Source organism: Falco punctatus, assembly GCF_963210335.1.
Source record: "Falco punctatus genome assembly, chromosome: Z".
NCBI classification, from domain to species: Eukaryota; Metazoa; Chordata; class Aves; order Falconiformes; family Falconidae; genus Falco; species Falco punctatus.
The window spans coordinates 62,233,739-62,246,944 of NC_137586.1; the positions used below are offsets into that span (position 1 = coordinate 62,233,739).

The following is a 13,206-nucleotide window of genomic DNA, read 5'->3' on the forward strand; positions in this document are numbered from 1 at the left end:
ACCTGGTGGAGCGACTGTTTTGAAATGAGTGAAAATGCTGTGGAGTGATAACGCCACAGGGAGCTAGAACCGCTCCACTCAGCGATGTTTTTTTGTGTACCTAATGCAAGAGTCAGAGTTCGCAATATGCAAGCAAATTTTTGATTCTCTGAAGTCTGGCCTCTGAAGCGTGTTTGTATTTCCATTGTGTCTTCTTTGGGCTCCCTGCAGAGAGATGGGACTTGTCTTTTAGATCCTTGCTCACATGTGAAGCTGGGTTTAAGACTTTTTCCAGCAAACCCAGAGGCGAATCACACTGCTTACAAAACTGAAATAGCCCATGAGTTTCACTCCTGTGGGGTGACTGATAAAAGGGCACGTGAGCTGCTGTAACTGCCCCGAACACTGGAATTACTATTTACACTAATTGGCTGAATCAGTTGGAACAGCTGCAAGTGATCTGAGTGCCTACACGTGAGGCTCTTTGAGTAGCCTCTGTGTGGCATTTCCCTGAGCTTCTGTCTAGACAGGAGCCCCTGTGAGGAACCTAAGGAAAGTGGTTCAGCTTAAAGTAAAATCCACATGCATTTGAATTCACCAGTGCATTATGTTGATGGAATTAGCACCAGCTCAGTGGTCCTTCTGTCATAAGGAAATGTATCGAGCAGGTAAAGTGGCAGATACAGTAAGAAGTACTGATGATTGCACACACCTGCATACACAAACTTTTAATAACTAAGAGTTTTCTGGAGAGAATCCAGACCTTTTGCTTCAGGACAAAGAAAAATATCCCTGTCCAGAGACAGAGTGTAGAAGTCTGACAGATATCCCAGCACTCTCAAGATAGAAATAAAACCAATAGTTCTGTTTTGTGGACATCTAAGTTTTAACTTACCTTTTTGGTTTTCAGATACATCAAAAGAAAACTCTTCAAAAAATTCATTAGAAAACCTCCCAAAACCTCAGACTACTGGGTAACCTTGACTTGAAAGTAGATGTATTTAATTGCTTAGCTAGTGAGAGTAACGTGAGTGGTTGCCATCTCTTAAAAATTCACTAACAGTTATTTAGATTTGCAGCTCACACCGCTATGGTACATATAAAAAGATACTAGAGAATTCAGATGGGTCCTGTAACTTTCCAAACTTGTTATACTGAAATTATAATTATTTTAGTACTGAAGTTTTATTTGCTGACAGAATTCAGAAAAAAGAAAAAAATACAGGTTGTGCTAGAAAATATTTTGAATCTTATCAGTAGCTGAGTATGAAAAAATTGCTTGGCTCTTTCTACCAAAATTTCCAGTAATAACATTTATAGATTGAAGAATGTGGGAAGCAACAGATATTTTAATGACCTATTTACAGCCAGCCACCTGAAGCAAAGCACCACTGATCTTCCACTCATTTGTTCTCTCCCATGAGCCAAGGCTTGTCAGGCTCTGTCACTCTTCCAGTACACAAGAGAACTCTTTCTCTCTTTTCCACGGGAAGGCCCGACTCCTCTGCTCCTTTCTGTTCTTTTGTCCATGTCCAAGCAAGGCAATGTGTCTGAAGCAGGGCTGATCTGTTAGCACTAATGAAAGTCAACAAGGTGAATTAGGAAAAGAGGCAGATGGTGACTACAAGCCCCTGATCTTCCATTCTGAGGCTTTTTGGTTTTTAGTTAAAAGCTGCACAACTAAATTCGTACAATTACAAGACAAAACAGCATTCCAAAGGTAGAATGTGACAGCAGTTCAGAGGCATACAGTAAGGTAGTGGAATATGTAACAACTTCATATAGGTTATAGCTAAACTTAAATGTAGATTTTTTTTAATGCATGTTACTAAAAATTCTCTTGTATGTTGGCTTTATTAAATCAAGTACATTGGGTGTAGGGCCGTCAGGCCCTGGGCTTTGTTTGACTTATGGAGCTCAACTTACAAAGTTACCTGCTGTAATAGGTGTGTTTGTAGCTGACTTCAGAGAATGTAATACTGAAATTATACGTCACTGAAGCCTGTAATAGAGAATCAGTATAAGCTAGCTCTTTAAAAAAAAAAAAAAAAAAAACAACACACCAAAAAAACCAACCAAACACATGACTTTTTCTAACAGTGTAAAATAACGAGTAGGCTTTTATATTCAGCCATAGAGATCTGTGTGAGAATTCAGCGTAAGTGGTAATCATGGTGGTGATTATTGTTAAATGCTTTCGTTACAAAGCAGTTCTCCTAAGAATAACAAAAATAGGATTACAACCACTAGTCTAATGCACTTAACATTTAAATTTTTATTTTCCAGGCTGTCACAGTTTTTCCCTGCTGATAAACTAAACTAAGAGACTTCTACACTCAGAATTCATGTTCAGAGGGTAAAATGTTACTTGCTAGCAAGTAGAAACAAGTTGAAAGCTAAAGCTAGGTACATAATGTCTTCAAACATTTGTTGAGTTCCCTAGGCTGTTACAGAATCACACAATGCCAGAATACAATTTATTCTAGTTCTTATCAAACAATACAATAAGTTATTGTGTGTTTGATTTTCAGCAGTAGGACTACTTTGACCCATTCTGTTAAATAATGTGTCACAAGTATGCACGTCACTTTGTTTTATCATGCTGTCTTGTGCTACTGAGTTGTTCTTTACTGAAGAAGTGGTGATACAGAGTCTTAATGAAGGTTTTGGGGCTTCTTGGTGCTGTCTCCTATAAGCAAGTGCTGTTACTCCATCTTCTGACCTCAGGACTGTGGTGGGTTAACTTTGGGCTGCAGCCAGATGCTTACCCAGCCACTCACTCCCCCTCTGTCCACAGGATAGGGAAGAAAATAGGGTGGAAAGTTTGCCACTGTGGATGAGACAGGAGGGTTGCTTACCAGTTACCATCATGGGCAAACCACTCAGCTTGGGGAAAATTAATTTAGTTTGTTGCCAATTAAAATAATTTTGATAGAGAGAAACAAAGACAATTTAAACACCACCTTACCCTACATCTCCATTTTTTCCAGGTTCAACTTCCCTCCTCCTCCCCCATGAGCAGTGCAGGGGGATTGGGAATGGGGGCTGCGGTCTGTCCATAACGCTTTGATTGTGCTGGTCCCTCCTCCTCATGCTTTGCCCCTGCTCCAGTGTGGGTTCAGTCGTGGGGGCTGAAGTTCTTCAGGAAATACCCATCTGCTCCAGCATGGGATCCTCCACAGGCTGCAGTGTGGACACATGCTCTGCCATGGAGCACATACTCTCCCTCCTTCTTCTCTGACCTTGGTTTTTGTGCTGCTGTTTCACACTCATTTTCTCTGTCTGTCTGGCATTTTTGGTCTTAAGTACACTTTCCTAGAGATGCCACCATTTTGGTGCTGGCTTCAGCTGTGCCCTGGGGTGGGTCCACTGGAACCAGCTCTTCTCAATGGAGGCCACCTTCCTGCTGCTGCCAGCTGCACCTCATGCAATATAAGGTGCCTGTTGTTAGCGCTTCATTCACTTTAAGTAACTTAGCAGTTAACTTTTGTTAATAAATAGTGTTCTAATTGGACTTGCTATTGTTATTCTAAGCCTAATGCTGAGGTGGTTTTATTCCTTTTTTTGGTACTGCTGCATATTGTATCTTCATATTTATGTTCAGCTGCAGTGCTGAGGCAAGAAAACATCAACTAGTTATAAAACGAAATAGACTTAATCTTTTTTACCTTTAATCTACAGCAGCTTTGTATGTAAGGGCTGTTTTCGGCAGTAATAGAGCCTTCAAAAAGAAAGGAGCAGTTGGGAGGGGTTGTTGGTAATTGAAAATTGTTAAGTAGGAAAACATTGCTGAGGTGAATGAGGTTATTTATGTAATGGAGAGTGTTTGCTGCTTTAAGGGTATCTGGTCAAGGACCTTTTTCAATGTGAAAACGGGATAATAAGAAAAGGAGGAAGCCATAAATGAACTGTATAGGGATACAAACCTCAGGGAGGAACAATAATGGAGGTGGTGATGAGAAATGAACCTGGCCACTGATTGGTAAGTGTGTGTGAGGGTGTGGAAATGTTAATTCCAGCAAGTTTATCTGAGTGGACACCTGCTACTGGGAAACCAAGGGAGAAAAGGGTGAAATTGGAACCAAAAATATACGTAGACCTTAGAAGACTAAACACAAACAAACCAGCCAGTCACAGGAATTGATGGGGTATGAAGAAGCCACAGGTGACTTCCAGGAAGGTCAGCCTGATCTTTGCAACTGATAAGGCTGTAAACCAGGGAGGAACCCACACACCAAGGTGGGACGGGTGCCGAAGGGAAAAGGGAACAGGGGTATAAAAAGGAGCTGGTGTTGTGTGAAAATGGGCTGGTTAGTATGCTTGCCTGAGTGGGTTGTTTGCCTGGTAGCCATAGTTTGTTGTATCTTCTTGCAGCTTATTAGAGCTTTTCTTAATCTTTTTCTCTGCATACTATCACTCCTTACCCCATGGATGTGTGTGCTGCAAGGATGAATGAAGTGCCATGCTGATGAGAACTCTATGTGTGAGTGGATGGGGTGTCAGCTACCAGAGTGAGGGTGGATATCTCGGTGCCAGCTACTCACATGGGTGGGGGTCTCTGCTTCCAGCTTCTGGGGTGAGAGTAGTGAGTGTCATGAAAACCAGCTCCTGTGGGGCCAGTGTGTGAGTGAGGAGCCGAGTGCCTGCAGCTGGAGCAGGACTGTGGGTCACAGCCCATGTATCTGGTGCTAGCTGGTAGGAGGGTCAGTGTCTTACCTTTCCCAAACCTGTTGTGCCTGTGTACTCACTAGCAAACTTCAAGCTGGACTAGCTAGTGAGGTAGGGACCTGTGTGATGGGTATGAGAGCCTGGGATCTGGGTAGGGGTGTTACCAAAATCTTGGCATGAAGAACACCATCTTATCGACACCAGTAGGATTCAGATAAGCAGACACTTCTTTATTGATGGCCGGGTGCGTGAGTGAGTCCTCTCACGATCAATGCACACCAAGCTTCAAAATCATACACCATATATAGAACTTGTTCATATATTCATTAAGTATATATATATGCATAAACATAATATTTCCCGAAAATCATCAACATAGTCTCCTCCTGTATCTGATTCTGCACAGTAAAGGTTAGAAAGATCTAGAAATGGGTCTGGGGTACTATTTGGGTAGGTGGTACATGAGTCGGTGGTTGTGATCTCCCCCTGCCAGAATTGCCTTTTACTTAAGGTAACCGTTTCTTGGCAGGTATCTATGGGTATGGGTTGTTCCAGTCGACTCTCCCCAGTTCCCATTAATTCTACACTTTGACATCTCAATGTATTCTCCTAGTCTACACATAAAAACTGTATCCAATCATCTTGAACCTTAAGTCTGTTATCTAAGTTCTAATCATTCCTACTAGGTGATTCTGACCTATTCTTTCAGCCTTGGTACAGAGCTGTACAAAGGATTTCATAGTAGCTGTCTGTTGTTGTGCAAACACAAACTCCACTAAAATAATTCTTATAATTCTATATTCCTATTAAAATAACTCTATAAGATCAAATGTGTTTCAATATAATCAAATATGGTTGCTAATTCTAACTAATAACAAATTTGTAACATTATGTACTGTGTGTCCCCCCCCCGGGATACATTCAAGGCTTTGCTACTGGTTGAACCTGCCAAAGGGAAAGCAGCAGCTGTGTCCTCAGCCTGGGCACAGACCCCAGGGCTGGGCTTCAGCAGCCAGGCAGAAGGCAGTCCTTGGCCAGAGTGGTTGGGAGAGGCAATCACTTCTGACATCCCTTAACAATTTATACTTGCCAAATTTTAAAAGATGTCTTAAGTATTTCTGGTTCTGGCAATGATATTACATGCTTTTGGAATTTAGCTGGTGGTACTCCAGAGCTGAATGTAAAAGATGTCTGTCAAATTCTTTAAGTTGAATGGGGTGGATGCCCTTACATTTCCAAAAAGAAAATTATATTGTTCTTGATCTTACAAATAAATAAGTAAAGCTTATTCTGCTTAAGTAAAACAACCTGTCACGCAGTGATGCTTGCACTTGCATCTCTGGAACTCTGTGTTTGTGTGCCGGTATCTGAGCTGAAGCGTAAAGTAGACTTGAAAAATAAACCAGTTGCCCACATTCTGTTTCACACCGTGAAAATTAGTAGGATTGTATTGAACTTTAAAATCTACATAAATTAACAGTTTATTGTGGTTTTAAGTGAAAATACATAGCTGTGTTTAACTTGTGTTCAGAAGAAAATGTGTTGACGTCTGTTACCAGAGTTTGCAGATGTTCTTTACTGGACATGCAAAAATTCTTTCATTCTTGTAATATAGCCACTTACATGAGATGTCCTTGCTCTCTTTGTTTTCACAACAGTTAATTTACTTAGTTTATAGTAATTGACTTTTGTGAAAAACGTCGTGATCCGTTCTTCTTGACTTTAAAAAGTTGTATTTTGCTTTGATGTGAAAACCTTTTGCTGTCCAGACCGCAAGGAGGATTGGGTGCTCTGTGCTAATGTATCAGGAGTTCCACCGTTGCAGTGTACTTTTGTTGTTGTTAGATTTATTTACATTAATAGATTTGGCTAATCTTACTCTTTTTTTTTTTCTCTCCTGGCAGCCGATTCATTTTGCACATTCCAAGTGAGGAGAGAGACAATGCGATCAGAGTGTGCTTTCAAATTGAACTTGCCCATTGGTTTTACTTGGATTTCTACATGCAAAACACACCAGGATTACCTCAGTGTGGGATAAGAGACTTCGCTAAAGCTGATATCTTTTTTATTATTGTGATTTTTTTTTCTTTCTCAGTGGATAAAGTCCAAACTGAATATTGTTAATGAAATTTAATACTTGTAGCAGGTTCATGTTAGCTGTTAAAAGTTAGTATTGGTAGGTGTGTGATTTTGTCTGTTCATTGCTTCCATAATTTTGTGGCATCCACAAAAGAGATGTTTCTCAGACTTCTAAAGAGCTAGGGAAACAGGTAATTTCAGATCTTTGAGGATTTTTCCTTGTGGTTGCACTTTGGAAGACTCGGTGGGTATCATGGTTTAACCCTGGCCAGCAATTAAGTAGCTGCTTGCTCACTCCCCCCACAGTGGGATGGGGGAGAGGATTGGAAGAGTGAAAATGAGAAAACTCATGGGTTGAGGTAAAGACAGTTTAATAGGTAACGCAAAAGCCACACACACAAGCAAAGCGGAACAAGGAATTCATTTACCACTTCCCATGGGCAGGCAGGTGCTCAGCCATCCCCAGGACAGCCGGGCTCCATCCTGCCTAACGGTTACTTGGGAAGACAAATGCCGTAACACCAAACATCCTTCCCTTCCCTCCTTCTTCCCCCAGCTTATATACTCAGCATGACTTCCCACAGTATGGAATATCCCTTTGGCTAGCTCAGGCCAGCTGTCCCAGCTGTGTCCCCTCCCAATTGCCGATGTCCCTCCAGCCCTCTGGCTGGCAGGGCCTGAGACACTGAAAAGTCTCCACACCTTATTCCACACCATTTACATCATGTCACACTTCCCTATACAGTCTTATTAACCACCCGACCCCCTCCCTTCCCGTCCTTTGATGTAATACACAGGTATCGTTCCCCTAGTCTATGGACCACTGCTGTAAAAAATGTCTATAAAATGTCCATTGAGTTCATTTAGTCCATGACTTTGGGCTCTGTCTGTTGTGGTCACTCAGGACAGGTTTATTGGGCAACAGAGAACTCAGTGCCAGAAACAGTGGATTTCAAAGATGAGGTGTTTATGGTGTTTTGTCTCCTTGATCTTAACAGTGATGTAAATGTTAACATACCTGAAGGTGGTATGTGTTCTGCCGTGGGCAGTGGTGTGTGTTTGTTGGAAGCACTGACCACTGCTCCTAGGAGCAGTTCTGTTGGTATGGGAGAGGATGCGTTTTAACTGATTTGAGTGGCTGGCCTCTTGCTTTTTGCATTGCTTACGAGGGCTGCCGGAACACATGCTATCTAATCCTTGCTGGAGAAAACCTCATGGCTTTAATCTAGCAAGTGTTTTAACTGTTTCCCATGTGTTCTTGATATGGGATTGGAGTGTTGTTTGTTACTGTCTTGATAACGTTGGTGTTTTCACTATCCAAAGTTGATAGTATTATCTGTGGTTTCACTGTATGTACTTGCTAATTGTGATACGAGATTTGAAACACTACAGCTTTTAACAGTAAACTGTAAAAATATGATAATTTTCTGTTGCTTGTTATTATGCAGTTACTTTTTATTTGTTAGCTACATTTTTAATTGTAACTACATGTTCAGACCAACAGAGTTCTTCCAGTAATTGAAGGCAGCGCAGGAAAAACACATTGTAGTAGATGTTATTTGGTCATTACATCTATCCCTCTCAACCTTACATTTGCCAGAAATATTTGTTCTGCTGCAGTGTTGTATATTTAAGTACTCTGCTTTGGAACATTTTTTGTTGGTAGTATAATTTTATATGTAATACTTTTTTTAAGGACTTGTAAATTGCTTTCAAAGGTTTAATTATAAAGGTGGTTCATGTTTTCTCTGCATGGTGGGTTTTGCTAAAGTTATTAGAATTTTGATTTCTAACTTGATGCCATTAAAAGTAATTTTTTGCATAGTAAATACTTCAGTACAGATTTTGTACTGCAGTCTAACAAATGACTGTGGCAAAAAATTATTTCCACTTCAAGCAGGGGATGAAACTGTATTTTTGTCTGTCTTTCTCACTTCAAAATGAAAATACCTGTTTAAGAATAATACATATTCAAAATAACTGGTATGTGGATACTTTTCCTTCAAAATCAGGGGAGACTTTCATTCAGACAAGCAGCTTTGTGACATCTTTTTTTTTTCTTGTCTTTTTTTTTTTCTAAATAATTGGCTTGTATTAGAATTACCAAATTACTTTATGCTTTCTGACATTTAGAGATTGGCAATGGATTATTCATTTTATTTTTCCAAGAGAATATATCTTGAAAGCACTTAAGGGAGGAAACATGGTTATTTTAGGTGTTGAGTGGGTATCTTTTATATGTCTATGTGATTTGCAACTGGATATCTAAGTTTATCTTCCTTAACATCTGTCTATACTCTTCAATCACTGCCCTTTTTTACTTCCTCAAGGTGAAGATGTACAAAAGGTTTTAGAACAGTGGAAAGAATATAAAATGGGAGTGCCAACATATGGTGCGATTATTCTTGATGAGACACTTGAAAATGTAAGTACAGAAATTGTTGTGAAGGGCTAGAGGGAAGGATGGCATGTGCTGGAAGAAGTAATCTTTTTATTGATTAAATTTTTCATTTGGAGGCAAAAATGCTTCAAATTCACAAAAACCTGACAGTTACTTGACACTGAGTGTGTAGAGAACTATAGTATGAGAGGTAGTAAACACACTTCCACTTGCTTTTCTACTCAGGTTTGGTTGTGGGTTTTTTTGGTTTTTTTTTTTTTTTTTTTTGCATTTTGAGTTCCACAGTCCCAGAAAAAAATTCACTGTTTTATCAAAACACAGCAAATCTAGTGGATTCCTTCTTTCAGGCTAAAATGTCTTTTCTGAGAAGCAGGCAACTGAAGGGAACGCATTTAATAGAAGTTGTTAGAATAGTGGGTGTTTGACAGTTGTGTTCACTTGTATTTTGCAGGTTCTTTTGGTTCAGGGCTATTTAGCCAAGTCTGGATGGGGATTTCCAAAAGGGAAAGTAAATAAAGAAGAGGCTCCTCATGATTGTGCCGCTAGAGAGGTAAGTTATGTTTGATTCTCTTAAATTTAAGCTCAAGAAATGAAATTTTGCTGAAAACCGGATATATGCGTTAGATGAAAAGTCATTTTACTTGGATATATCATTATTGAGGTCAGGTCAATAGTCTATTCTTGTAGAAGTCTTCCATAGCTTTTAGTGCTTTTTCGAGTTCCAGAGTGATAATCAAGAGTGTGGTTATATAATTTTAAAATCACTGTTTGATGTTTTTAATTGTCTTGTGCTAATTTGATAGGCTAATTGAGTACCACTTTAAAATTCTCTGTTGAACTATCAATTTACTTTTAAGTGTTATTTTTGGTGCTTGGGAAATCTTACATACTTTGTGGCTTTTGGAGTAAAATTTCAAGTGCCACAAGTGCCACCATAACTGTAAATAGGTAGAAGAATGGGAATTTAGCTTATGTACACTGGGCTATGTGAAGAGGCTAAAGAGTTGAGTTGGAGGTTGTAGAAGATTTTGTAAAAATTGTGAAGAACTTTATTTTTCTGTTTTTCACTGGCGCAGGAGCAAGCATCAATGCCTGTGGCAAGTAAAACCTTAGAAATAAAATAATCTGTGGGATTTATTGCTGCTGGAGACCTAGCTATATAGTGAAGCTGCATATTAAAAACAGCCTATAAAAGAATATTACTGGTATGAACTCAAATGTTTATGTAACATAAACATGTTACATCCAGAATTTTTGAGAGAGAAAATTAGATGAGGGAGAGTAGTAAGATGCATTAGTTGGACCGAATCAGTATCGGGAAATCATGGATTTATTTTTTTAAAATATACCTGTCAAAGGCGCATGAATGAAAACTTCCATATTTCCGGTTCCCTGATGCTGCTTTCCATATCACTCATATATTTAATATGGACTTGGAAAAGCAACATAAGGTGTTAGATCTTAACGTTGCAATAATACACAATGGACACACATGAAATAAACACTTTTGTGTTAGCACTTACTGATCTCTGAGTGGAGAACATTATTTATATATTGCCAAAGAGTGCAATGCCTGAGTTACAGAATGCAGTGGACTGTCATTGCAAAACTAAAGGGCTGGGGAAAGATGGGCAGAGACTTAATAAGGTTAACTTGATTATTCAATGCATGTCCCTTGCCCTGACCCCATAAATAGCTTGTTCATTCAAGCTTTTACTAGTCAGGTGCTTTTACGATTTATCTAAAGGACTGAACTGAAAGGAGAGGAGACCATAATAATATACGGAACACAACACTGGAGAGGACAAGCTAGGTGGAACTTCAGCAAAGAATGATGTGAAGTACATCTTCCTCTTTACTTCAAGTTAGCTAGCGAAAGCATTAAATAGGGGAAAAAAAAATCTTTTGATGGTGTTTTTAATTTGGAGAATTCATTTAGATTACACTAGTGAACAACACTGTTGCTATGATCTTTTTCCATCAAGGTAGATTGCCATTGTGGATTAACTGGCAAGTTCTTCAAGGCTTACATGTGGCTAGGAATCAGGATGTCTGTAGTATTTTTGCATAAATCTTTTAACTGCTTTTACTGGAGTTCAGCACAGGTCTAAAACTATGAACTGCTTCTGCGTAAAGTCTAATTGAAGAGGTCTTCACTGCGCAGTACCTATACAGTTCAGCAATATTTCAGAAGTTGGTGAGGGCAAAACCATACTAAATGGATGATTCTCTTGGTAAAAGGAGTTTCTACAATGAAAGATTACTTAGGAAGGGAAAACATTGGTGTTAGTATTAAGAGTAAGTATGGAAGAAAAGTATATCATCTGTTAATTGAGACAGTGTGTAGTGGGGTCTTTTTTGTTTGGTTTTCTCCCCCTAAACTCTGCTGTTACTAATGTAGTTGGAAAGACGGCTTTACTTTTGATATAAGAGGTGTTCTGTGTGCTAATTTGTAAGACTGACTGGTCACTTATTTGCTTTGTGTTAAACACTTCTGTGTTTTTCATATTTGTGCTTTATTTCCTCTGGATTTTCAAAAATGGAACTTAAACCATTTTTCTGATACCAATATCTGCATTGGTATTTTGCTAACATATTTTGAGTATTTTCTCCTAGTATTATTTTATATGCAGTTATCTTGTTCTATTTTTTGTATTATATGTACCCACGGGAGAGGGGGGTTGAGAAGAGGTTTTACTGAAGATCCTGTCCATCTTTTTAATTCTAAATCTGGTCTTTAAAAAAATTTAACTCGGGACTTCTACCTTTGGATTATTGGCAGTGGTGCTTAATATCCCTGGGGTTAATATCCACATATACAAGTGATTGCTCACATGAGTGTTCTATTATCTGGGCAGAAATATTTTGGATAGTGGTATCGATTCTGCATGTTTTCTGAGTACTTGTATTTCTTGTGGAGATTTTAAGGACTAGAAAGATTCTAAAAAATGAGTGTTTACTTAGCAAGCTTAGAGGCATGATCTGATTTAAACTATTAGGTGTATTTGACATAAATCGTTCTATGCTACAAATCTTGTATGTTTGAAAATCTTATCAAAAGTAAATGTTTTGAAGCAAGGCTTTCAACAACCTGATCTAGTGAAAGATGTGCCTGCCCATGGGAGTGGGTTGGACAAGGTGATCTTTGAAGGACCCTAGCAACCCAAACCATTCTGTGAATCTTTTAAGCCTTCATTGCCAGACCATAAAATATACAAAGGAAAATGGTCTTTTAAAATACCATTGTCTTTCCAGTAATTTCAAGCAGGTATAATACTCCTGTTTTTTCCTTTAGGGTACCTGACAGGGCAGTTTTAAGGTTTTTTTCTATGTGAGTGTGTAATTTGAGTTTTGTAGTAAGTTTTGCTACTCTGTTGCTGGGTTTTGTTATGATCATAAAAATGATTATGTATTTTGGGGGTAGAAGGTTCGTGGAGTAGCAGGATTGTTGGAAAAGAAAAACTGAAGTGCAAGTAAACCTTGCTAGAACTTGAAGATATCTTTACTCCCCAAATTGTAGGTTTTGCTGTGAGTAGTATTTCCATGCATCCAGCAGCATGGAGGAGCAGCTAGAGACTCCCCATCCATATTAACAAATTGGTACATGAAGGTGTAATAGAGTTCTTTCAACTTTTATACCAGGTGTGTCTTAGAGAAATGTAAAGCACATAGGATCTTAGATACTTTTTTCTATTATTGAGCATGTATGTATGTGTAAAGGCTTGTTTTTCCCAGCAGTAGCCAGCTCTCATGGAGAGATCTGAAAAATAGTCATTCCTTGCCTTGTGTTGATAGGTAAATCTGAATACACACACTGATTTCATCTATATACTTCTCAGGTATTTGAAGAAACTGGGTTTGACATAAAAGATTGTATCTGCAAAGAAGATTACATTGAGTTGCGAATTAATGATCAGTTAGCACGGCTCTACATCATTCCAGGAGTTCCCAAGAACACAAAATTCAACCCCAAAACTAGAAGGGAAATTCGGGTATGTGTTATCTTGTTTGAAACTATAAGAACTTGTGTTGTGTTGTGGAGCTTGATTTTATTTTAAAGCTAATGGTCTGTAAAATAA

The 13,206-nt window shown here is 38.9% G+C and overlaps 1 protein-coding gene across 5 annotated transcripts in view; it reads left to right on the top strand.

The window, feature by feature from the left end:
• The window catches only part of DCP2 (decapping mRNA 2), a 32,479-nt gene that overhangs the window by 11,896 nt on the left and 7,377 nt on the right, over positions 1–13,206 (top strand). For 4 of the 5 annotated variants that reach the window (XM_080371240.1, XM_080371241.1, XM_080371237.1 and 1 more), the window contains 4 exons: positions 6,552–6,703; positions 9,024–9,151; positions 9,579–9,677; positions 12,967–13,119. In XM_080371240.1, coding sequence (XP_080227366.1) covers positions 6,552–6,703; positions 9,024–9,151; positions 9,579–9,677; positions 12,967–13,119 — 532 coding nt within the window. Of the gene's footprint in view, positions 1–2; positions 3,417–6,551; positions 6,704–9,023; positions 9,152–9,578; positions 9,678–12,966; positions 13,120–13,206 lie in introns of those variants that run through there. The other variant, XM_080371239.1, reaches the window with a different exon arrangement.